General features: G+C 34.6%; 1 protein-coding gene across 2 annotated transcripts; it reads left to right on the top strand.

The window, feature by feature from the left end:
* The first annotated feature begins 21,689 nt into the window (after nt 1-21,689).
* LOC112277538 (F-box/kelch-repeat protein At5g15710) lies at nt 21,690-25,227 on the top strand. Of its 2 annotated transcripts, XR_002968410.3 has the most exons (3): nt 21,690-22,903; nt 23,491-24,816; nt 25,032-25,227. XR_002968410.3 is itself a non-coding variant. In XM_024509995.3 (2 exons), the coding sequence occupies exons 1-2, from the start codon at nt 22,630-22,632 to the stop codon at nt 24,693-24,695; spliced, it is 1,479 nt and encodes a 492-aa protein (XP_024365763.1). In that variant the 5' UTR covers nt 21,771-22,629; the 3' UTR covers nt 24,696-25,227. The 2 variants fall into 2 exon arrangements, 1 of the variants encoding a protein (XP_024365763.1); XM_024509995.3 differs by having other exon boundaries at nt 21,771-22,903; nt 23,491-25,227.
* The last annotated feature ends 277 nt before the right edge of the window (nt 25,228-25,504 follow it).

Raw genomic sequence — 25,504 nt, 5'->3', positions numbered from 1 at the left:
TATATTATGCGAGCCAAAAATTCGTTACTGCAGAACAAAATTATAATACTACCGAGCGAGAAGCCCTCAGAATGATCTACTCTATACAAAAATTTTGCCGCTATCTACTTGGATATCTATTTGTATTCCACGTTGATCATGATGTGCTTAAGTACATGATAAATAAACCTCAATTGAGCGAACAAATTGCTCGATGGGTGTTACTTCTCCAAGAATTCAACTTTACGATTAACGTTTGACCCAGCAAGAAATATGCCAATGTGGATCACTTATCCCATTTATCTAATATACTAGATAATGAGCTGATAAACGATGCTCTTTCGGATGCACAACTATTCGCTATGGATGTCATTACATCCAAATATGGTGAATTGATCCAATATCTAACGTTTCAGACTTTTTTAATTTCTTATAATGAAAAATTTAAGAAGCTTCTGATTTTAAAAAGTACGTCATATATCATGATTGGAGATGCCTTGTACAAAGAAGGGTGAGATGGAATTTTATGTCATTGCATCTTTCAAAGTGAAGTTCATACAATTTTGGAAGGCTGTCATTTGGACAGTTGTGGAGGATATTTTGCGGGTGATAGCACCGCACGTAAGGCTTTAAAGGGTGGATATTGGTGGCCAACAATGTTTTCAGATGCACACCAATATATTCATCATTGTAATCCTTGCCAACGAATTGGTCACTCTACTGGAACTTCTCCAATGCCATTGGTACCAATTTTGGCACAGGTACCATTTGAAAAATAGGGTATTGACTTTGTAGGACCCATTGCACTAGCCTCTCAAAATGGACATAAACGTTATATTCTAGTAGCCACCGATTATGTCACCAAATCGACGGAGGCCATGGCAACAAAAACTAATAATGCCCATACCATAGTAACATTTTTATATGAGAATATTATCACTCATTTTGGCTGTCCAAAAGAATTGGTTAGTGGTCGTAGAACACATTTTATTAATGCAACAATTGAAGCATTAACAGCAAAGTATGCAATCAAGCACCACAAAACTACACCTTATCATCCATGAGTTAATGGGCAGACAAAAAAAACCAATGGTATCCTATGTAAGATCTTAACAAAGACTATTTCAGGAGCGAGAATCGATTGGGACACTAAATTATTTACAACTTTATGGGCGTACCGTACTACATATAAAGTAACTACCAATTCTATTCCATTTCAATTAGTATATGGTCAGGAGATAATTCTACCAATTGAATTGGAAGTCCAAAGTTTACGAATTGCGTTGGATGAATATCTGGGAGACAGAGAATCTCTTCAATATAGGTTAATTTAATTACAGAAATTAGATAAAGCTAGGGCTACGGCTCTTTTGATTATGGAAGCTATACAATGCCGCAGAAAGAGTTATTACAATAATAGGTTACGGCCAAAATATTTTATGCCCAATGATCTGGTACTACTTTATGATAGCTACTTTAATAACTTTTTCGATAAATTTCAAGTACGATGGCATGGGCCATATCGGGTGGTGGAAGGTTTCCCTAATAGTTTAGTTCAATTAGAAGATTTTCTGGAAATCCACTTCACAACATGCGTTAATGAGAACTGGTTACATCTGTATTATATGTAAATCCAGGATGGATTTACTCAATGGAGGGAGGGAGTCTCTGTAATAATGATTACCGATAGGATTGGAAAGGTTGTGATAGTTAGGAAACGATTGATGGTTAATTTTGGGTACTGAAACTGACTAGTCAAGAAATTAGACATTCTTGATTAGACATGAGATTAAGGTACACTGGATTAGATGTTCTTGATTCGGACCCTGAATAAGCAATTAGGAGCGGGGCACTCATAGAAGATTTCATTGTTGTAAATTTTAGACATTATGCTTTGAACTGTAAGCTTTACGACAGTAATCAGTAATAGTATTAGCGCAAGGAAGTATTGAGAGTTTGATTTTCACAATGTCGATAGAAAGAGCGAAAAGAGCATCGGAACGATCGAAAAGTCGCCGCAATGTGAGGTCTAAGTGTGATCTGGGATTGCCGTCTCTTGTAGTTATCACCAACATAGAATCGATGAAGTTAGATATCTGTTGATCATTGAAAAGGAAAAAAGATTTTAGAAATGCACAGTTATTTACGTTTTTGCGAGGATCGAATAAATTACCACCAATTGTTGTAGAACGAGTGGCATAATATATAAAAAATTATGATCCAGAGGATGGTTTGAGTGTGGTAAGAGGAGTCCTAATTGGGATAGATGAGAATATCTTACACGAGGTCTTGCATTTACCTTTTGGAGAGCTTGAGGTGGGAGGACCAGCATCAAATGACTTCAAGCCAGGAAGCTACTTCAAAGGAGGAATGCCGTTTCTCGAGCAAAATCAAGGATGGAAGGTACAGGAGGCACTCACGCCTGAACTTATGGAATGGATGCAGTTTGTTCAAAAGCGGTTAGCATTGAATCGGCATACCACCTACATGACGAAGCGATTACTATTTTTTGCGATAGGAATACTAGAAGGCATGGTATTCAATTGAGCAGCTTATGTGGCTATAAGAATACATGTAAAAATAGGAGCTAAGTGGAAGACGGAGAAGTTTGCTTCAGTATTATGTTCCAATTATGTAAACTCAGTGATTGAGTATACATTGAAACAGGAATCTCAACCAGTAGTTCCAAGTTTACAAACGGGAACATTTAATCCAGAGGTAATGGTGTATGAAGTGGGAAAATCCAGCAGAGTGGTAGAACGGGAAGCAAGACCAATATCTACATCAGAACAAGTTCCAATTTGGTCGACAATAGAGATGACGACACCAATACCAGTTCCAAAGAAAAGCAACCAATTAGGGTTTTAATGGAGTGTAACAGAAGGGTGGAATCTTAAGAAAGTTATATTGGATCAAATTTCCCAGCTGCAACTTACGGTGAGTAAGCTCAAAGATGAGGGTAGCTTAAAAGGGCAAGTGGAAGCGAGCAAGAAAATAATATTGGAGCAAAATTATAAAATCAAGGAACAAGAACAAGTCATCAAGGTAGAATCAGAATCCAAGATGTGAGTGAAGCGTGAACTGGATGAGAGAGTGAAAAACTGGTCAAAGGATAAATAGAGGATTTACCATATCTTGGAAAATCAAAGACAAGAATTACTACAAACTCGTAAATCGTATAGATTGGAATAGGAGAAGATGAACACTCAGTTGAAGATGGAACAAGAGAAGAAGAAGGTATTAGAGCTTGAAAAGAAACAATTGGGTGACCAATATCGAAACAAAATAGATGAGCTACATGTAAAAATTGTTGTTTTGAAGGAAACAGTAACAAAATTGGAGAGTGATTTAGCTAATATTAGTCAGTCACAGACATCTGCCTCAACGGGAATAAGAATTGGAAAATTGGATGAGAAATTGCAACAATAGCAACAACAACTGGAAGCTAAAGATGCCAAAATACTCAAATTGGAAGCTCAGGTTCGAGAATTAGGAGCGTATAATGAAGATTTAATAGCTCAATTAATGGTAAAGATTTAGGATAAGTCAGAGGAAGAAGATATAGTGTTAGAACAAGACCAAATGGAGCCAGTGCCAGAAATTCAAGAGATTGAACAGTCCAGTTAAAAAAGAAAAAAAAAAAAAAAAAAAAAAAAAAAAAAAGATTAGTTTTTGTTTGTCAATACTGTGTTTGCAGGGACATTGCACAATTAGGAGTGGGGCTATGTAGAATAAGTAGTTATTTTTAGAATGTAGATATCTAGTGTATAGTATAAACAAGGATAGATAACTGTTGAAAAGGTGGTTCAACAGATAGAATAGATGAATAGTCAAGAAAAGTAGTTATCATCCATAGTATAGGAGTTGGTATCTTGAGGTAGTATAAGGAAGATGGAAGAGAGGAAGAAAATGCCAAACTGTGATAGTACTAAGCAGGGGATAAGCTTGGTGCTATCTCTTCTTCTTAGTTTTCTTATTTCTTTTGTATTAGTATTGATTCTAGTAAAGAGAATCGATTTAATGAATCAATGTTTGATTTACAAAGTTATTTATGGATCATTGTTTATCAATTGTTATGAAAGATTGATGATGTATGGAAGTATTCAGTCACTATTTATCGCAAGGTTGTAAGTTCAGTGGAGAGGAATTGTAATCGAAGGAATTATCTTGATCAGATTTTGTGGATCAGAATTTGTTCATTCCAGGGTTTGGATTATGCTTGTGTGTTTGTGAATTACACAGGGTACTGAAATCGATGTCGTGGTTATTTTCATATTGATATGAGAGAGTGGACAGTATGAGAAAAAATTAAGTTTTTTTCAGTATGGTAAGCATTTAGTAGTAGCAGTTAATTGTGTGACCCTAACAATTGGAGCTCATATACATGGTCTTTTCTTATGTTCGAATTTCCCTATATGGATTTATTCTGGGAGGTTTCTTCCAAAATAAGTAAAACAACAATCACAATCTCATAATTAATCTTATTTGCTAAAAAATTTCAAGAATGAAAATCTACTAAATGGAGTTTGTCATCTGTTTCTATTTATGATAATTCAACATCCAAAGCAAAGTTTGATGCATTTGTTTTCATATAAAATTTCTTAGATAAATCGACACAAAATAAGATTGATGTACAAGTAAACTATTTTTTAAAGCATCAAACAATGCTTTGGCTTCTTTACTCCTTTCAAATTTGTCTTCATAAGTCAAACATGTAAATGGAGCTACAACTTGAAAAAAAAATTTAATGAAGATCCAATAGTAATTAGCAAAGCCTAAAAAGAATTCTATGTTTCTTTCTATTCTTTGAATCTTCTAATCTATGATAGTCTAAACCTACTTAGGATCCATCATTAGTCCTTTTTTAGAAATGATGTATCTTAGAAAGTCAACTTCAATAGTTTGGAATATATACTTTTCTAACTTTGCATAAAATCATGCATCTCTAAGTTTTGTACTACATGACAACATGAATTTTATGCTTTTTTGTATTCTTAGAATAAATTAAGATGTTGTTCAAATAAAAAATAATAAAATTATCAAGAAATTCATAAAATGACATCATTTATTAGATGTTGAAAGGTAATTGGTGTATTCGTGAGACTAAAAGGCATGACATTATATTCAAAATGCCCATGCCTAGTTCATAATATAAATTTCTATTTATCTCTTTTTTTAATGCATATCAAATTATATGCTCTTTATAGATCTATTTTTCTATAGATCTTTGCTTAATTGAGTTGATAAAAAAGTCCTAAAATTAAAAGTAGAGGATACCTATTCTTGATGGTGATCTTATTGAGTCTTCAATAGTCCACACACATTTGCTAAGATCTATTTTTTTCTTTATAAATAAGATAAGAGCCTCAATTAGAGATTTAGAATGATGTATGAAATTCTTAGCTAAGTTTTCATCACTGTACTCTTTGAGTACAACCAACTTGTTTTGTGATAGGCTATAGATTGGTCCAAATGGTAGTTGAGCTCTTTTATGAAGATTGATAGAATAATCATAAGGTCAATGACATCTTCTTGCCATAAAAAATGGCCATGGTATGTAAAGCAAAAGATAATCTTTCTTTTGTAGCATGCATAAAAGCTCTCGCATCTATTAGTAAGGATTTGGATATATTAGATTTATGTATTTCTACTTGACTAATGGAATTTTGAGTTAAACCATCAAAAAAATTAAGGTTACAAGAAATCCAATCTTTTTGAAGATTATACTTTTTCAACTAAGATAATCCTAAAATAATTGAATTAGATGGAGACCTTATTACATTAAATATTACTATATTATTATGATCTTTAATTGCTACATTTAAAAGAATAGTCTCATGCGTAACATCTCTAGAAGATAACAAATGATCATCTATGACTTCTATATGTATAGGTTTGGTTTTTTTGACTAATGATATCTGTAGTTTTTTGACAAAATCTTCATCCATAAAACAAGCTAAGATTCTTAAATCTAACAAAGCTAAGATTTTGTGATTTTTTGGTCTAAATAAAATTCTATTATAAAAGAAGGTAAGGAATTTGAAGAGAAAATAAGACCTTTATTTGAAATTATACAAGATTTCAGCAACACAGTTCCTATTATAGTTGAAGAAACTCATTTTTCAATAGATTTTCTTCTTTAGCAACCATGCTTCTTATTTTTTGGTTGCGTTGTTTCTTTGAATAATATTTAGCAGTGTGTTTAGCTTCTCCAAAATATAAGCATAAGCCTTTTTGACATCATTGAGTATTTTTTTGCTCTGTGAAGAGTTTGAAACGTATTGTATTAATTTGCATTACTTCTAGCCTTGATTAATAGGTTTTTGAAAACTTAGGAATTGCCATCATTATTTGATTTGTTACTCTCTGGCCAAATCTTCATTCTTGATGTCTTTCAAATAATTGATTATTACATGCAATGGCTTGAGCAATAAATTATTTTAAAGATTCTATCTTTGACATTATTAGTAACAAATCTTTGACATTATCATTTAATCTATATCAATATTGATTGATAAGGGCTTTCTCATTCCAATCCACATTGTCATGTTATAATACAACTATATAATAAAAATATAAATGAAAAAGATATTATTAATATTTAGTCATCTTAGATGTTAGAAACAGTGTCCAATTCCAGTGCTAATATTCAGGGTCAGTTCATGTCACCTCACCAGTATCATCGAACCAAGTACCCTCCATACCAATGGGACAACCAGGATCATTTTTCAACCCTACATGGAACAAGCCTAGTAGGTATATATCGATGGAGACATCCAATATGCATGATGGGGGTGCATGAAGATCACTTCGTCGTTTCTGTTGCACACAGGTTGGTCATTATGCCAGTGAATGTTCCAATCTCAAAGCTAGTGATGATTACGTGCCAGTGTGAAGGAATTACAAACAGTCGAGGCATACTTATCAACAATGTAATGTTCTATCCAATTTCAGTAAATGGATTAATAGATCGAAAGCCAAGGAAAAATTGAGGAGATAAATCAAGGTCCTCAAGATTCTTTGATAAATTGGGTAGAATGAGTCCGAGCCGTTCTTACCAGGAGTTGATAAAAGGAGAAAGGACCAATTCAATATTCAAGTGAGTCTGATATGAAGGACCAATTTGATCCAATTACGGAGACATCCAATCTAGGTCCTGGTATGGGCCTCTTACCCAATATAAGACTTGACTTGGTTGGACAACTCAATGAGGTCCCGAATACGGAGGCTTCCATTTCATTTCAAGCTGTTCCATTTTCTATGCCATTTCAAAGGAAACGTCCTTTTCATAGGAAGTTCCTCTTAGAAATAAGAATTTCGGGGAAGCGCCGTCAGTTGTTCCAATTCGGAGTTCAAGGCGGGAGAAAAAGAGACCACATGGAGTTAGAAGGGAGGAGAGGATAAAGAAAGGGGTATTTGGTGATCGGTTTTTTGAGGTCGGAGAGCTAGCTTCAAGCTCCTTCGAAAGGTATAGAATTAGATTTCATAGGATTTGGGAGAACTTTGGCAATCGTTGCTGAAAATCAGTATTTGTATTGATGAATTGGGTTTTTTGTAATAAGGTAACGGCTGGTAATCTTGACTATTTTGTGAAATTGGAGAAACTTCTATGGTTGAAATTTAGAGGTGTCTAGAAGGTTGAGTATGCCAAGTGCATGCAAAAGTTTGTGTTAATCTGATGGAACAGATAGAGGATATTTGACCATTAGTGTAAAGAGGTATCAGAAGTTAGCAGATTGGGGTTGTTTAGGATTTTTGTAATATTTGGAGATCTACCAACTAGAATAAGGTGACTTTTGGCATAATAAGTCGAAGACTTCTAGACGGTGGTCAAGATACATCAATATGGATTAACGGCATTTTCTTGCAACCTATAAGTTAGATTAGATTGAAACTTCTTGAATAGTTAGAAGGCTTGCAAAGACACTAGTGGTAGAAATTTACAACAATCAGACGGTCAGATTGAGAATTACAACTTGCTGAAGCTCATTGTCTAGAGTTAGGGTTAAAAATAAAATAAAATAAAATAAAATAAAATAAAATAAAATAAAAACTAACAAATAACAAAAGACTTTATACTTATAATATCTTAAAGTTATTAAAAATAGTATTTCTAAGCTTTTTAAATTAGAATTAAGCTTTTATATTGAAATCCAAAATAGTTTGTATTTAGATGGTTGAAACCCATTAGCCTACTTGGATACTTGCAAAACATTGTTTTATCTTCTAAAGCCAGACACCCGGTGCGTTCTCAAGTAAGATAGCATGTAATATGATATAATTGGTGAACCCAACATGAAAGCTTGAGGTGGAAGGTATTGGATTTCGTTTATTTTTATTTTATTTTATCGAGAACGAGAATAAAAATTTTGAAGGATCTTTGGGAGGAGCTTCATATAGTGCTTCTGGTAGAGTTTCTTCTAAAGGACAGGGTATGTACATAGATCCATCTATTGCTAGTATGTTTCAAGCCTTATCATTATCTATGCAACAACAGTAATGCAATGATCGCAAAGAAGCTTTAGCAACCAAAGCTTTGCAAGGAATGGTCTAAAGATTGATCAGTTTGATAGAAGGAATATTTCAAAGTATTTAAGATGTTATTTTCGGAAAATGGAATTAAATCAAATTTCTGAGAAGAAGATGGTTGAATTATTTGGATTAGCCACAATACTAGAGATAAGAGAACATATTACCTCAATTATAGAGAATTATGGAAATTCGTGGGAGATTTTTTCACATGCATTAAAAGACAAATATTTATTGGAAGACATTGATCATGTTATTAAGAAACTATTTCTAGAATGGATTGAGCGGCCTAATAAGAATTTACAAGCAATAGAGCTACTAAAGGAATTTGAGATGTAGTATTTACAATTATCAAAGGTAGAAAAATTGACATTAGAGCCGAACAAGGTTGAATTATTTCTTCAAGCTGCTGATGGAGAATTACAAGGGAAATTGGAATTGCTTCTAAAAGACAAAGAAAAAGATGAAGGATTGACAACAAAGTAGGAAAATGTTGAAAATGCGATGGGTTTGCTTACAAAAAGAAAAAAGAGGAAGGATAGGAATAATATTCTAAAAGCAATACAAGCACCTGAAATTCCAGTACATACAATACGATTGACTATGCCTACTGTTCAATCTTTGACATCTTTATCAAAGAAAGGAGATATGGAGATTGAAGAAATTATATGTGGAATGCGAGATCTTCAAATCAAATTAGTAAGACCTTAAGAAAATACTTCTACAAATAATTTGAAGAATGTTTCAAAATAAGGATATATACAAAGACGTATCTGGTGTGACGACACTTCACATACTAGGAAGGATTGCAATGAATTTAATAATATGATATAGCAAGGAATTATTTGCTAGAAAGCTGGAAAGATTGCATTAAAGGATACAGAAGATCTCCTTCAAACCAATTTTGGTAAAGGAGGTATGAGAGCATTGGTTCAAGATTACTTAACAGAACATGGAGTAGCATCACGAGAGAGTACAAGTTATGGCGCTAGAGTAGATGATGACTTTGGTGGAAGTATGGAAACTAGTGAATTTTGGGTTTTTGCCATTTCTACAATACAAAAGGAGAGAATGCCTCGAGAAGCATTATTGAGGACTGCAGCTACAATACGAGATGCAATAGGTTGAGAAGATCCTGTTGAGTCTCTTTTACTTCATGGATATATTGTTAAGAGCCAACATGAAGCTTTGATGGAAGAAAAGAGACGAGAAAATTTTCATGATACAAGAGAAGGAAATTCTTTTAAGAGGAAGACTCGAGGAAACGAGGCTAGTGAGGCAGTTTTACAAGAATTGCCTATAAAGGATATTTCAGCATCATTGGAAGAAAAAACAAAGGAACCAAAAGATAAAGGTAAATCAATTACTTATAAGCTACTTTCTGATATTGAAGCGGCAACAAATTTAAAAGGAGTGCTAAAAGAATGTATATTAAATGCTAAGGTAGAATTGACATTGAAAGAGATTTTGGGAATTGCAAAGAAGGAGTTTCATAATGTTATCATTGACAATATTAAACAAAAGAGGTAATTAATGGGTGAAGTTAGAATGAGTCATACTATTGATGCAAGATTATATAAAGATGAAGAAGAGGTTGATAATGATTACAAGCAATCAACAAATGAAAAGAATGGATATAATCAACGAGTAAGTTTCAAAGATTATAGTGATAAGGAAATGGAAGCTTCAAGCCATTATACTCAAAAATATTGGGCAAGAGCAACTACTGAAGTATTGGTGAAAGTAGGAGATATAGAAGAACCAATAGTTGCTTTAATTGTCCATGATTCTGAAATAAATCTTATGTCTAAGGATCTTTATAAGAAACAAAAATGGCCAATTGATATGGAACATGGATGGGCAATACAAGCAACTAATAACATACGAGGTGAATTATATAGAGCTTATCCAGATGTCAAAATTCAAATAAGAGATGTTATGATAGAACAATATTTTTTTGTTCAAGATACAACGTCTTATCCATTGATTTTAGGACAACCTTATATTACCGCAACATGGATAGAAACAAAAATACTTGATGACGATTCTCCTTATACAAGGATACATAGTGAAGATGGAAGGAAAGCTGTATAATTTCTAACAATACCTCCTAATCATGGATGGAATCGAGATAGGTTGAGGGAGAAACCATTGCCAAGGATTGTTGAAGGATTTAAGGATTTTGGGGAAGTACTACTACAAAGCAAAATTATAGAGGTACAAAAGAGGAGGCACTCTCACGAGATGAAGGTACCTTTGATGCGAGTTTTATTGGTATTTTTGAGAATAAAAATATTATGTATAAGAAAGTTGATGATTTTAAAAGAAAAGAAAAAAAAAATATTATATAATATTGAAAAAGAATTACGTAAGTTAGGGACATTAGAAGATGATGAGAAGATTTTAGGTGTTTATGAAGAAAATGGATTGGAAGATTCTTTAGAATTAATTGCATCTATTGGATTAAAAGATAATGATAAGATTGTGGAAATTCATTCAAGGGAGGTTTATTCTATATTTGAATCTTTTCAAGCACTAGAAGTTATTGTAGAGATAAAATATAAAACAGTAGATAAAAAAGTAAAACTTATTGTTAGACCTTTACTAGAAGATTTTAAAGAACGGATGGAAGAAGCATCAAAAGAAGAGAGTTTAAGAGTTCTAAAGAAGATTGGATATCATTTTACAAAGGAGACTTTTGAAGAATTGAAGATTGGATGTGATGGTTCCTTATTTCCAACAAAAATTGAATATTTTAAAAAAGTGCTTGTAGATCGAGGTAAATCATTTACCTTTGGATCTCGTGAAATAAGATGTATAGATCCTAATGTTGTTGCTTCTAAGGTTATCTTTACAATACCTCATGTGCCTTGGAACTTAAGGCCAATTCCCGTGCCGAGGGTACATTTACCTAAATTGGTGGACTTATTGAAAGAAAAGATGCAAATGAAAGTTTTGGAGCCTTCTTTTGCTCCATATTCTAGTCGTTGGTTTATAGTGCCTAAGAAAAATAGATCGTTATGTTTTATTTAAGATATGCAACCAATGAATGTAGTAACTATAAAAAATACATGTATAGGACCTTTAGTAGATGAGTTTACAAAAGCGTTTGCGGAAAGTCAATTTATTCAATGAATGATTTATATTCAGGTTATGATCAATTTCAACTTGCGCATGGGAGTAGAGATCTAATAACAATAAAAATGCCACTTGCATTACTTAAAATGTATACTCTCTCTCAGGGTGCTACTAACTCAATTGTACATATGATGAATGAGATGAGCAAGGTATTAAGAGACTTCATTCCTGAAAAAACTATGTCCTTTTTAGATGATGTTCCTATCAAAGGATGTAAAGAAGGAGAAAAAGATGAAACTTTAGATGAGAGGGGGTGTCGCAAATATGTAGTTAATCATATACACGATAGTGAAAAGATTTTAACTCGACTTGAAGAAGTTCATCTTATACTTTCAGGAACAAAACCTATATTTGAAATACATGAAGTTCTTATTATTGGGTATTTGTGTGGATTTTATGGAAGAAAGCCAGATCCAAGCAAAGTTGATGCAATTAGAAGAATGAAAGATTTATGTGACTCTTTAACGGAAGTATGCAAGTTTTTAGAGACTTGTATATTTTATCATATATGGATTCCTTGTTATGCTCATGTAGTTGATCCTTTGTATGAATTATTATATAAAGGTTATGGATTTAAATGGAAAAAAAAAAAACATACTGAAGCAATGCAGAAGCTAAAGGTGTTATTGGTGATACCTCCAATTTTAAGAAAAATTGATTATGACTGTAATAGACAAGTAATTCTTACTGTGGATACTTATCCTATTGCTATTGGATGGGCTGTGGATCAAGATGATTCCAGTGGAAATAGATTTGCACTTTGATTTGGAACTAAAGTTTTAAGTACTCGTCAACGTGCACATTTGTAAATCAAAAGAGAACATTGGGGAGTTGTTTCGGCTATGAAAGCTGAAAAGGATTATTTGATTCGTACAACAGTAGTAATTGAAATGGATTGCTTGCCATTACTTGGAATGATTACTAATTATTCAACGTCGGATATTGCAATATTAAGATGGATTGCTTATATTAAATCATTAAATCTGGAATTTAAGCATGTTGCTGGAAAGGACAATTTAATAGCAGACATGCTTTCTCGAGCAAGATATGAAAGAGAAGACAAAATGGTTGAAGACATTGATGATGTTGGGTCAAAATTCTATTCAGTATCAAATCTTAACAAAGAAGACAAGCTATTTCTTGAAGAAAATTATAAAGGAGAATTACTGGATATTGGTCATTACTTGAATACCTTAACTAAGCAATGTCTATAATAAAATTTAAATAAATAAGAAAAAAAAACATATGGATTTTTGCTTCAAGAAGGATTCTTATGGAAGAGACCAAAGAAAGGAATTATAATGCCTCAAAGAATGATAGGCAATAAGGAAGACAAACAAAAATTATTAAAAAGGTTTCATGATAGTTTATGGAGAAGACATAGAGGAATTTGGACTACTTTTGCTAAGCTTAAGGAACGATATTGGTAGAAAAATATATATCGAGATGTGCTCTTATTTGTAGAATCATATAAAATTTGTCAAGTGTATTCTAATATATGACATCACAATGGTCTTCATCCTACATATCCTCTAGGTATTCATTTTAAATGGATTGTTGATTTGGTTATTATACCAATCGGGTTATGGAAAATGAGATATTTGGTCTTAGCTTACAAAGATTTATCAAATCAAGTAGAAGGAAGAGCATTGAGAACAAAAACTACATAAGAAATTTGTAGATTTTTTTCTTGAAGATGTTATTTGCTGCTACAAATGTGTAGAAAAAATCACCGCAGATCATGGAGAATTAAATGCACAAGAAGCTCGTGAATTCTTTGAAACATGTGGAATTAAACTATCACTGACTATTGCTTATAATCCTGAAGGAAATGTAAAAAGTGAACATGGTCACCCACCGATTGTGAAAGCATTAGTTAAAGCTTGTAATGGGAAGGTTAGAGAATAGCCACAATTTTTGTCATTTGCATTATAGGCTGATCGAACAAATCATAGCTCAATAACAGGATATATGCCTATTCAGCTTATGATAGGTCAAAAATCAATTATGCCAATTGAAAAAAAAGTATCTACTTGGAGTGTGCTACCATGGGAAGATGGATTGACAAGAGAAGAACTTCTTGCTATTAGAATTCAATAGTTAGAGCAAAGATCAGAAGATCTGCAAATAGCATTAGAAAGGTTAAAAAGAGCAAGGTTACAAAACAAGACACGATTTGATAAGCAGCATCGATTGAGGCCTAAAGCAATTGAAGAAGGTGATTGGATTTTGGTCTATGATAGTAGCTTGGACAATCAACATAATGCTTTAAGGAAGTTTTCTAAATGATGGTTTAGACCGTATGTAGTAACAACTGTTCATGATAATGCAACTTACTCATTGCAGGAGTTAGATGGAACAAGGTTAAAAATACCAATTACAGGGAAGCAAGTAAAAATATTTAAACAAAGATACACAAAAATAAATATAGAAGTCTTTGGTGAAGATATAGATATTCCTCAACAAGAAGATGAATTTGACATGGATAGCAAAAATGTTAAAGAAGATTTAGACGAAGACTTAGAGAACGTATTATGAATCAAACAACAATTGGGTTATTTGGTGCATACCAGAGGATGCACAGGTTCAGAGGGGGTGGATATCATATTGTAACATGACTATATAGTAGAAATATAAATAAAAAAGATATTATTAATATTTAGTCATTTTGGATGTTAGAAAAAATCTCCAATTTCAGTGCTAATATTCAGGGTCAGTTAATGTCACCCCACCAGTGTCATCGAACCAAATACCCTCCGTACCAATGGGACAACCAAGATCATTTTCCAACCCTACATGGAACAAGCCTAGTAGGTATATATTGATGGAGATACCGAATATGCATGATGGAGGTGCATGAAGACCACTTCGTCATTTCTGTTGCAAACAAGTTGGTCATTATGCTAGTGAATGTTCCAATCCCAAAACCAGTAATGATTATGTACTAGTGTGAAGGAATTGCAAGCAATCGAGGCATACTTATCAGCAATGTAATGCTCAATCCAATTTCAATAAACGGGATCAGCAGATCAAAAGCCAAGGAAAAATTGAGGAGATAAATCAAGATCCTCAAGATTCTCTGATAAATCAGATGGAATGAGTCTGAGCCATTCTTATCAGGAGTCGACAAAAAGAGAAAGGACCAATTCAATATTTGGATGAGCCTGATGTGAAGGGCCAATTTGACCCAATTACGGGGACATCCAATCTAGGTCCTGGTATGGGCCTCTTACCCAATATGAGACCTGACTTGGTTGGACAACCCAATGAGGTCCCGAATATGGAGGGCTTCAGTTCCATTTCAAGTTTTTCCATTCTCTATGCCATTTTGAGGGAAATATCCTTTCCGTGGGAAGATCTTCTTAGAAACAAGAATTTTGGGGAAGCGCCGTCGGTTGTTCTAATTTGGAGTCCAAGGCGAGAAAAAAGGAGACCACACGAAGTTAAAAGAGAGGAGAGGATATGGAAAGGGGCATTCAGAGATCAATTTTTTTAAAGTCGGAGAGCTAGCTTCAAGCTCCTTCGAAAGATATAGAATTGGGTTTCATAGGATTTGAAAGAACTTTGGCAATCATTGCTGAAAATCAGTGTTTGTATTGGTGAGTTGGATTTTTTGCAATAAAATAACGGCTGATAATCTTGGCTGTTTTGTGAAATTGGAGAAACTTCTACAGTTGAAATTTAGAGGTGTGTAGAGGGTTGAGTATGCCGAGTGCATGCAAAAGTTTATGTTAATCTGATGGAATAGATAGAGGATATTTGACCATTAGTGTAAAGAGGTATCGGAAGTTAGCAGATTGAGGTTGTTTAGGGTTTCTGTAATATCTGGAGATCTACTGGCTGGAATAAGGTGACTTTTGGCATGATAAGTCAAGGACTTCTAGGTGGCGGTCAAGATACATCAATGTGGATTAATGGCATTTTTTTGCAACCTATAAGTTAGATTGAATTGAAACTTCTTGAGTATTTAGAAGGCTTCCAAAGACACTAGTAATAGAAATTTACAATAATCAGATGGTCAAATTGAGAATTATAGCTTGCTGAAGTTCGCTGTCTAGAGTTAGGATTAAAAATAAAATAAAATAAAATAAAATAAAAAATAAAAACTAACAAATAACAAAAGACTTTGTGCTTATAATATCTTGAAGTTATTAAAAATAGTATTTCTAAGTACTTTGTATTGGAATTAAGCTTTTACATTGAAATCCAAAATAGTTTGTATTTAGATGATTGAAATCCATTAGCCTACTTGGATACTTGCAAAACATTGTTTTATCTTCCACAGCCAAATGCCCAGTGTGTTTTCAAGCAAGATAGCACATAATACAACAACGTTGCAAGTGAGGTTTTGGAATTCAATAACATATATTGTGGTTGATTGTGAGTTTTGTTGTAAAGATAAGAGCTCAATCTTTACTACTCTTTCTTGATCACTTTTTCCAAATATGGCTATAAATACTTCTAAGAATAAATTCAAATCATAAAAGAGTCGTAAATATTTTTTCATTAAAGGTACAAATCAAAAGAGCACGCTTCTTAATAGAAGTGCACCTATAAATCCAACTTGAGTAAATCCATCGAGGTATTAGAAAAGATGTAATTTTAGATAGAACTTGATTCATTGTAAAATTTCTAGAAATTCTGATCTTGTTCCATCAAACTTCTTAGGCATACTAATCCTTCTCCCCGCCATACTTCTAGAAGCAAAAGTCTCTGGATTTGGTTGCAAGATCGAACTACTTGTTTCTTTCAATTGCTCAACTTCTTGTCATAGACTCTAAACTTCTTCTACATGCATAGGCATAGTACTTCTATGATTCACATTAGAAATACGTAAGTTATCTACTCTTAAATTGTTGGCAAGCTTATAAAGATGTGCAATAGTTGCAAATTTATTCTCACTTTTGTTGAAAGTAGCATCCATAATCTTTCCTTCTATAGTCAATTCAAACAAATTCAAAAAAGTTAAATTAGAGGAGGGCAATCTACAACCTCTAATAGCAAATGAAAATTTCTACAAAGAAGGGTAATCCACTCTCTTTAAGGAAAAGATTAGTATTAGAAAATAAATTTTTTTGTTTAAAGATGGATAGTCCGTTGTCATATTACATGTTGTTTTGCTCACGAATGCACCAGGCACTTAGCTATAGAAGGTGAGATTGTGTCTCTTAAGTAGCCAAGAAATCCTAATAGGTTTCATCCATATAAGAAGAATATAATCTGAATTTCAATTCAAAAGTGCTTAAAACACTCTTCTTAGTAGTCTTAACCATATATAAATCCCAATTACCTTATTACTTTCATATTTAAGGAATTTAGATTTTTCTTGTAAGCCCCAATCTTAATCAGTGAGCTTTAACAAGTTATAACATCCAATCCGATTTTCTACTTGATGTGAAATTTTGCATGCAATTGTCAATCTAAGTCTTCCATATGCTCAAGAATTTTTCGCCCAATCCAACTTACAGATTGTGAAAAAACCTCCAAAAATTGCATTGATGTCACTCAGTTGCCAACTTGAAAAGTAAAGCAGAAATCCCAACAATGATTTCTCCCTTTTCAACCGTTAACTTTGTCTCAAAATTGGTGTGTAGCTTGATCTTTAAGTCCTTCAATACCATGCCAATTTCCACCTTAATCCGACTGATAGATCTTCAGATATCATAGAAATCCTACCCAATCTCAAATTGCCACCTTCAGAAACCCTCTTGTGCTAAAAACTAGATATCTCTAAATCACGGTGTTAGATGATCACAAAAAAATTTATACACTTAGTACACCTAATAATCCAAATAATATCAAATTTTCAACTCTAGATGACACACCAATTGTACAAACTAGCTAAAATTACTAGCTCTAATTATATTATATAAAATCCAAATCACTTATACAAACCCTAACTTTGAATAACAATTGCTAAGTCCTCCAAAATCCTCTCAAAACACTTCTTATGTCTTTGAAAAGAACTTTAAGCTAACTCTTAAATCTCTAACCTCCGATCTTCAAATGACTTTTTAACTTGCCCTCGGCGATCGTTTTAGTGACTAGAGGACTGATTTTGACCTTGTCTCACAAATGGTCGACCCTTGGGTATCAATCTAACTTATCCTAAGGATTTTTTAGCCCAATTCTATCCTTCACTTGACCTTAGTATCAACCATATCAACCATTTACCTCTTCTATTCTAATTTTATTAATTTATGGTCTTTCTAAGGTAGTAGAAGAGTCTCTACAACCTAGAAGATAAAATTACTAACTAACCTTCAACCTACTAACTATTAAGATAAGAAAATAACCTAAGAGGCTTTTATAAAAGCCATGTTTAGATACCTCAAATGATAATTGAACTAAGATAATTAGATATTAATTAGAAATTTAATTTTGATTATAATTTCACTATATAGTCGTATTATATCACGACACTGCAACCTTCAAAATATAATAATAGAAGTAAGATAATCTATTTACTTCTAAAAGAAGATAAAAATAGTAAGTTAGCATTCTTCTCAAACTATCAAGAATATAAATTTTGAAGAAAAAAATCTTCAATATACTCTTGTGACACTAAAAAGAACTAGAAAGTCATTCAAAGATGATATATTATTGAACTAGAATGGCTATTGCCAAAAACAAGAAGACTAAAAAGCCTTGAAATAAGATTAAGGATTAGAAAGGCATTAACAAGAGTAAAGAAGGTTGCACTCTTGCCTCCATATATACTCTTAACTAGGAGCTATGTGGTGATGTCTTATAGGACCTCCAAAACACATTGACTTTGTAAGATACATATCTTAACTTACAAGGAAAGTTTTCTATATGGGAGCCACACAATTAGCTTGTTCTATAAGCTATTAATATGTGATTAACTTGTTGACTAAGTTTCTAACCTATCAATCAACTACAAACATATGTAAAGTCAAAGTAGTATCTATGAAGCTTCTAAGAAGCTTTTCTAAAAGATAATATGAAATTAATCTAATTTTATCTATTTTCACCTACTTCTATCTAATCATATAGATATTTATTGAAGTACCTATATATATCCATGACACCCCTCTTATCACAATAAAAAGATCTTTTAAAAACTTTAGCATATAAAAGCATAATATTATTACATCAATGATATAATTCAACAAAGAAATATAATATTAGTACTCTAAACTATCATTCTAAGGTGTTTAATAACCTCAAAGACCATGCATACATTTCATAAGTAGAATAAATTACCTTATAGAAGATATTACCTTAGATAATTTGTTTATAATGAAAGGATTGATTTTTAATATGTAGAAAGGCATTCTATAAATAAATTTCAAAATCAAAGGCCAAGAGTCATATTAAGAGAATAAAGAATCAACTAAAAAATATTCAATGATTAGATAAGAATATAAAGTATATACTATAGAATATCTTTGAAGTAAGTGAGTTGACAAAAAATCTTAAGAATATAAAGAATATGCTAAAAGCATATCTTTATAATTGATAAGATGTCAAAGACTAAAATTGATATATCCTTGGATAGATGTAAAAGTTAAAGAATGGGAGTTGTCATTAAGGTCAACAACCACCACCTATATACTTATTTTAACACTTTTCACATCTTGTAATCACAATTGTAGGCCTGTGAGGCTTGATGCATCTGTATACCATTAGGTATGGCTTTGAGTATGATGTTACGCATTGCATTATGGAAATACCATAAAATATGATTTTGATGTGTCTAAATTGATTATGCGCACAGAAACACTTAATGCAACGACAAGGTCAAAAGGGAGAACAACCTGATGGCTACAATGCAAATGAGTTGCGGCTGAAAGAACCGCTCTTTGAAGCTCCCTATATTATAGATGAGAAGGTGCAAAGAGGACTATTGAAAACAATGGAATTTTTTGGACAACATGCAGTTGATTTTTGTGATTCAATCGAATTAAAGGTGTGTTAGCTCTCTGAAACTATGTAACTTCTCTTCTCTCTTGGTACTCGAGGCCACACACTTGACAATGCAGATACCTGAATCAGTGGGAAACAGGTACTCGTGGTGCTTTACATACCTCATCTGTAATTTAACAGACATCTTTGGATCAACATAACCTTTTCATATTAGGGTCTTCCAGAATTCACTTGGTAATTGATTTCGAATAGTGGATCTATTATTCAAGCCAATAAGAGAAAAAACGTAGGTAGATTGATCTGGACTTTTTCTCTCTTGTTCTTGTCTGGAACTTGTTTCAGGAATCATCCTGAGCAGCTGCAACAGAGTGAAGAGGCTAACACCACCACAGAAGAGGTACTTTTTCTTGTTCAGCTTCATTGGTATTTTAAAGCTTACTTGTTCAGGATATCAACTGTGCAACTTGTCTGGAATCGGTACGTGAATTGCCATCTAAAAGTATTTGCTCTCGTATTTATTTCATCTGCTGCTTATGATGAATCTGTTGTTCTGAGTAGAATTATCTTTTCGCATTCATCAGTGCATGCAGGATTATTTCAATTTATGGAACAGCTTGAGGTCAGTTATTTTTATTCACTTTTATTTCTGCATTGCTTATTTGGAACATTTAAAAATGTTATGAATTGGTGACTGATTATTTTTATGTTCGCCAGCAGCAAGAATTTAGACATCTGAAGAATTTGAGCATTGGATTGTTCGCTTAGTATTTGGTGGGCAGCATGAGGGGACAATGGTTCAACGCACACAAACTGTCGCAACAAGGCTAAATGGTGGGGGTGCAGTTTTTTGACTTGTAATGCTTTCTGCTTTCATGACGCGGGCTTCTGACTTTATTTTCTTTTGGTTTGGGACACCTTAACTGACTTTTGAGATATTGTTTTCTTGGTTTGCATCAGATCTCGAAAGAATCCTACCACTTTGAGATGAGACGAATTGTTTAGATGCTTCAATGGGAAACCATCCTCAATCTGCTGTAAGATTTCTCGAATGGTCAATCCTTCAGCCTAATTCTCGTTTATTTATACACCAGCTGCCTCGACTGTCTCAGTCCTCGCTCAGGTTCCAGTAAAATCGTGACATGTTTGATGTGTCCTTGAGAGTTGTCTAATTGAAGCGAACAGAGTGGTGGAAAGTATTGAAGCGTTGCACAGCTTCTCATGAAAACAATCATCTACAACTGCAGTGAACTTGGAGATAAGATTTCATGATTCTATTTCATTTTACATTTTCTACATTGTGACAAACTGTCTGCACATCCTGGAATCAGTGTCTACTCGATTCTACAGTTTTGGAAATACTGCTGACAGAACGACATTGTTCTGAATATTCATTGCTACTACAGCGTCATTGTAAAAACAGGTTGGCTAAAAGACACGTTTGAATTTCAAAAAAAATTCATAGCTTAATTATGAATAGTATTTTAGTTTTATTTTATAATATTTTTGAACTCATGTACTTGACTGAAATCAAAATTTAGTTTAAAATATTGCATGAGTGATGTGTGTATGAATATATTTACAAAATTCAAAAATTTGATGAGATTGTTCTCAAAAGAATAGGATATGAGTTAATGTTAATACAGGCAAGAAAATCAAACTATTCATTCAATCAACAAAGATAACATATTTTTAAATAAAGAAAAAGGAAAAAGGAAAAGAAACTTTTAAATTGTTTTTCAAACCACTTTCACATGTAGGACAACTAATGTAACAATGTAATAATTAAAGTAATAATGTAAAAAAAAATTAATATTATTTTCATTACGTTCCACAAGCAAAAATCCATAAAATTCACTCACATGAGTCAAAATACTTTTCACAATACATGTGGCAACCATTTCCCAATTTTAAGCTCTCTTACTCCAATCAACGACAAAAACCATGAAAATCATATGAACCAGAAAAAAGATCCCACACTGATTCCACCACCATCTCCATTCATTCACCACCACATACAAATCATCATTTAAAAAAACACGAAAAAAACACCAAAAGACAAAAAGATAGAAATATGAGCCGAAGAACGACTCTAAAAGCACAACTCAATTCGTAAAACCCGCAACGTCCATGAAGCTTTAGGGGACTTTCCGTATTCGGGGTGGTAAGAACAACGGCATCGACAGAGACACGAGGAATAGCGACGACGCAGCTCTCTCTCACTCTCTCGCATACTCACACTCTGTCCCTCTCGCATCTCATCTCCTACTCCCCTTCTCTCTCTCTCCCTTTCTCTCGCGCTTTTGATCATGTTCTAGTGTGCACTCTTTCCTGGCCTTGCTGCTGGAGGTATGAGCGATCCCGTCGGAGTGATTCACGATGCGGGGTTCACTGCAGCAGCCGCCGTTAGGGGTTGTTTGATTAGTTGGTACTAAGTGGAGGTTGTTTAGCACGGGATTAGGGCGTGAGAGAGGAGTTCTTCCAGGTGTTTTAGACGATGCGGATGATTACGTGTCCCCTTGGAGTAGGATATCGCGTTTAGTTGACTTGGGTCGTCAGCTCATGGCGGGTTTTGGTGAAGATCGGTCTCTACTGGGGGGCGTATATTTGGTTTGGGGCACTGTAGAGGTTGGACGTCGGCGACCTGATGGTCTTCGTTCCATGTGATGCTGCTGAGTGGAGCGATGTATTGGCATGTTCTCAGGCATCTTGATCACTGTGAGGTTCACTGTTGAGTGGCGGGTTCATCGCAACGGATCGCCGCAAGTCTAGGGAAAGAGGAGTGTATAGGCTCATTCCTTGCCTGCTTCGGCCGTGTTGATTCGAGTTTGTTTACAGGTTTTAACTTTATAAACCTGGGGTTTATACGCTGCTGGAATTTCATTATGAGGGAAGAGTTTTGTTTTGAGGGTTCCATTTGAGGGAAAAAAAAAAAAAAAAAAAAAAAAAAAAACTCGGTAGTTAGTCGAGGTAATGTCGCAGTGGAGCTATTTTGAGTTGCAGAGAGAAAGGTTTGTTTTCCTTCCGACGAGGTTGGAAACTTTCAGTCAGTTTTAGCAATTGACGATCATCCCGCACGAGTGAGGCCAAATTCCGATGGAGGATGACTGTATGGAGTCTACGCCGTCTACTCCTGATTACTCCACCAACAATGTGTATAATGCAAGGTTAGAATGTATACTACGAGGCTTTGCAAAGGATCCGAAGGCTCTAGCTCATAAACTTGGGGACTTTACTGTGCGAACATTAGTGGGAATGAACGAGGAGGACTACCAGAAACTGTTTGAGTTGTTGCGTTCGAACTTATCGGTAGCTGATTTTTTCGCTATCAAAGTGGCAGTTAGAGAAGCCAAGAAGCGCTTCAATGCAGGTATGTGAGTTTGAGTAAATAGCAACCAACTTGATTTCTAGCGAAGCCAAGCAATTCTTTGGCATCGTTAACTTTCCCGCTATTCACACATGTTGGCCACATCTTCTTAGAATTCGTAAGATTCCTTTTTGCATGCGATTTATCTGGTCGAAATTACCACTTTACAGCGACTTATTGCTCACATCACACACTCAAGTTGCCAGGGCAAGTTTCGGTTTATAATTTTAATTTGTGTTGATCAAATTCTAAATTAGGATGCTTGAATCATAGCAGGTTGCTTTTTTCTGGATTCATCCTTGAACATGAATTGAATAAGTTTTCCATTCGGGACGATGAGCTCTGCGTTTCATTGTTGTTCAATTTTCTAGTGAAACTGGATTGCTGCCCAAAATATGTGGTGAACGAAGGAAACTCACTCTTCAAGTGCTTCAATATTCAGCAGCAAATGCTTGTTGATGTGATACTCTTTCCATTATGTTCATAATTTTCGCGTAATGTTTAGCATGCCTTTGGTGCTTGAGTACCTATTGCGCTTATTCTATCGGCAATCGGTATAACGGAACGCAGTGTGTTGATTGCATGTTCAGAGACTACATCCCCGCGCAGTGCCCACTGCACCCCGCGTGCAGGCAACGCTTCAGGTGTGGCACGCCCTGCCGTCGATGTGGCCTCCTCCAGCCACATTGATGTGGAGAGACCTCTCCCTAGACTCCCAGAGCACGTGATCCACATGGTGCTTGCGCATCTCCCCGTCCCCTCCTTCCTCCGAATGCGCGTCGTGTGCAAAGATTGGTGGCACCTCATGTACTCCACAAGCTTCCTAGAGCTTTGTTCAAAGCAACCTTCAGAACGCTCGTGCTTCGTCTTCTACGAGCGGGGGAAAATGGTAGCTAACGGCGAAGGCGCTATCTACATTCCCTCATCCAACAAGTGGCTTAAGCTTAGCCTAAGCTTTCTTCCCTGCAATTTGAAGGAGCCTGTGTTAGTCACTGGCGGAGGCGGCTTGCTCTGCTTCGTCTGCAACAAATCCGAAAGTGGTAGTGTAATTGTGGTCTGCAACCCAGTCACGAAATCTTGGCGTGAACTTCCTCCTTTGGACGTGGAAGATCCGGAGGTCTTCATGTGGTACTTGGCAATGGTAAGCATCGTCGTGGACGAGCACTCCAATAGCTACAAAGTTATCTTAGTAAGCCAAACTAGTTATGAGCTCTACGATGCTAGTTGGAGAACCTTTTCGTACAGTAGTTTAACGAAAGATTGGTCAAGACCCTCGACTCATCATCTGGGTGCGAATGTCCATAACGATACCTGTGAGATATGGACTCCTGTCGAGTGCAATGGCGTCCTGTTTGAGAATTTTGGCACCGAGTATGTTTGGACATACGACTTGCATAAGGGTACCTGGCGACACATTGAGCTGCCGAGTCCTTCGGACTCTGCTGAAGAGAGAGGGCTGGTGGAGATTCATGGACATCTCTTTAGGGTTCTGCAGACTGAAGACTATGAGACTAAAGACATTCAAATCTGGAAGCTCAACCCCACTGATCTGTCGCTTACCCTTGTGGTGTTCATGCCGCCTGAACTAGCTGCCACGTTTTTGGACGTTTCCTTCACTGTGCTTGGGATCCATAGCATTGCCGGCAACGATGCTCTTTGTTTTCTTTCCCTTAAAGGCCAATCCGCCCTGCTCTACGATTTGAGTGAGAGGTCTTGGAATTGGATGCCGAAGTTCCCCTTATTCAAAGGATCTAATAGTTGCTACTTGAACCTGAGGCTTGACATCTCGGCTTGATGATTCTGAACTGGCAGCAACGGAGAGTAGTCATTGTCTACCTTTGCTGCTGTGGCTGGATCGGTGCTCATGAATTCATGCTCTTGAGCTTGATTCGGCAGGACATATCTACATGCACCAGGTTGTTGCTGAGCACTATCTATGTAAAAAAATTGTTCTGAAAGTAGTGGCAATCTTTTGCCAACGCCGAAAAAATCGCCTGTGGATTATTTTAAATTTTTATTTTCATATTATTTTCCAAAACATCATTATTGCAGAAAGTTGTTTCATTAGTTTTATGTTGGTTTACAGCTGCCCATTCACATACTTGACAATGTGATATGTTCATTCTCGCAGTGTTGAAGAGACCTGTTCTGCTCAAAATACCGAAGACCATGAAAAGTTTCCAAATGAAGTACATTAACATCAAAAGCTTCGGTCAACCGCTAGATACTTATTTAGTATTTTGGCATGAGGTGAAAATAATTATAGTTGTGAATATTTAATTGTAATCACAATTAAATTTAATATAATTTGTGTTTTAAGTCGGTCATTTATTTATATGTTATTTGAATGTTTAATCTTTTTTCTTCTTCTTTATTAGTTGTTTTCGGAGTAGACATAGGTGTTACTAATGCCAATGTTGAAATAGTTTATTTACATGTAAGGAAAAAAAATCTCCCTATTAAAATTTATTCTAAAAAATACAATTATTAGAAATAATTTTGTGAATTATGCTATGAAATTTATTGCTGTTGATTTACTTGAACATTATTTTCTTGATAGTGTAATATATTGAATGATTGTACAAATCAAATTTAATAGTTTAT

This window comes from Physcomitrium patens, chromosome 25 (genome assembly GCF_059467195.1).
Source record: "Physcomitrium patens ecotype Gransden chromosome 25, ASM5946719v1, whole genome shotgun sequence".
Classification (NCBI taxonomy): Eukaryota; Viridiplantae; Streptophyta; class Bryopsida; order Funariales; family Funariaceae; genus Physcomitrium; species Physcomitrium patens.
This window is presented reverse-complemented; position numbering and strand designations above follow the sequence as displayed.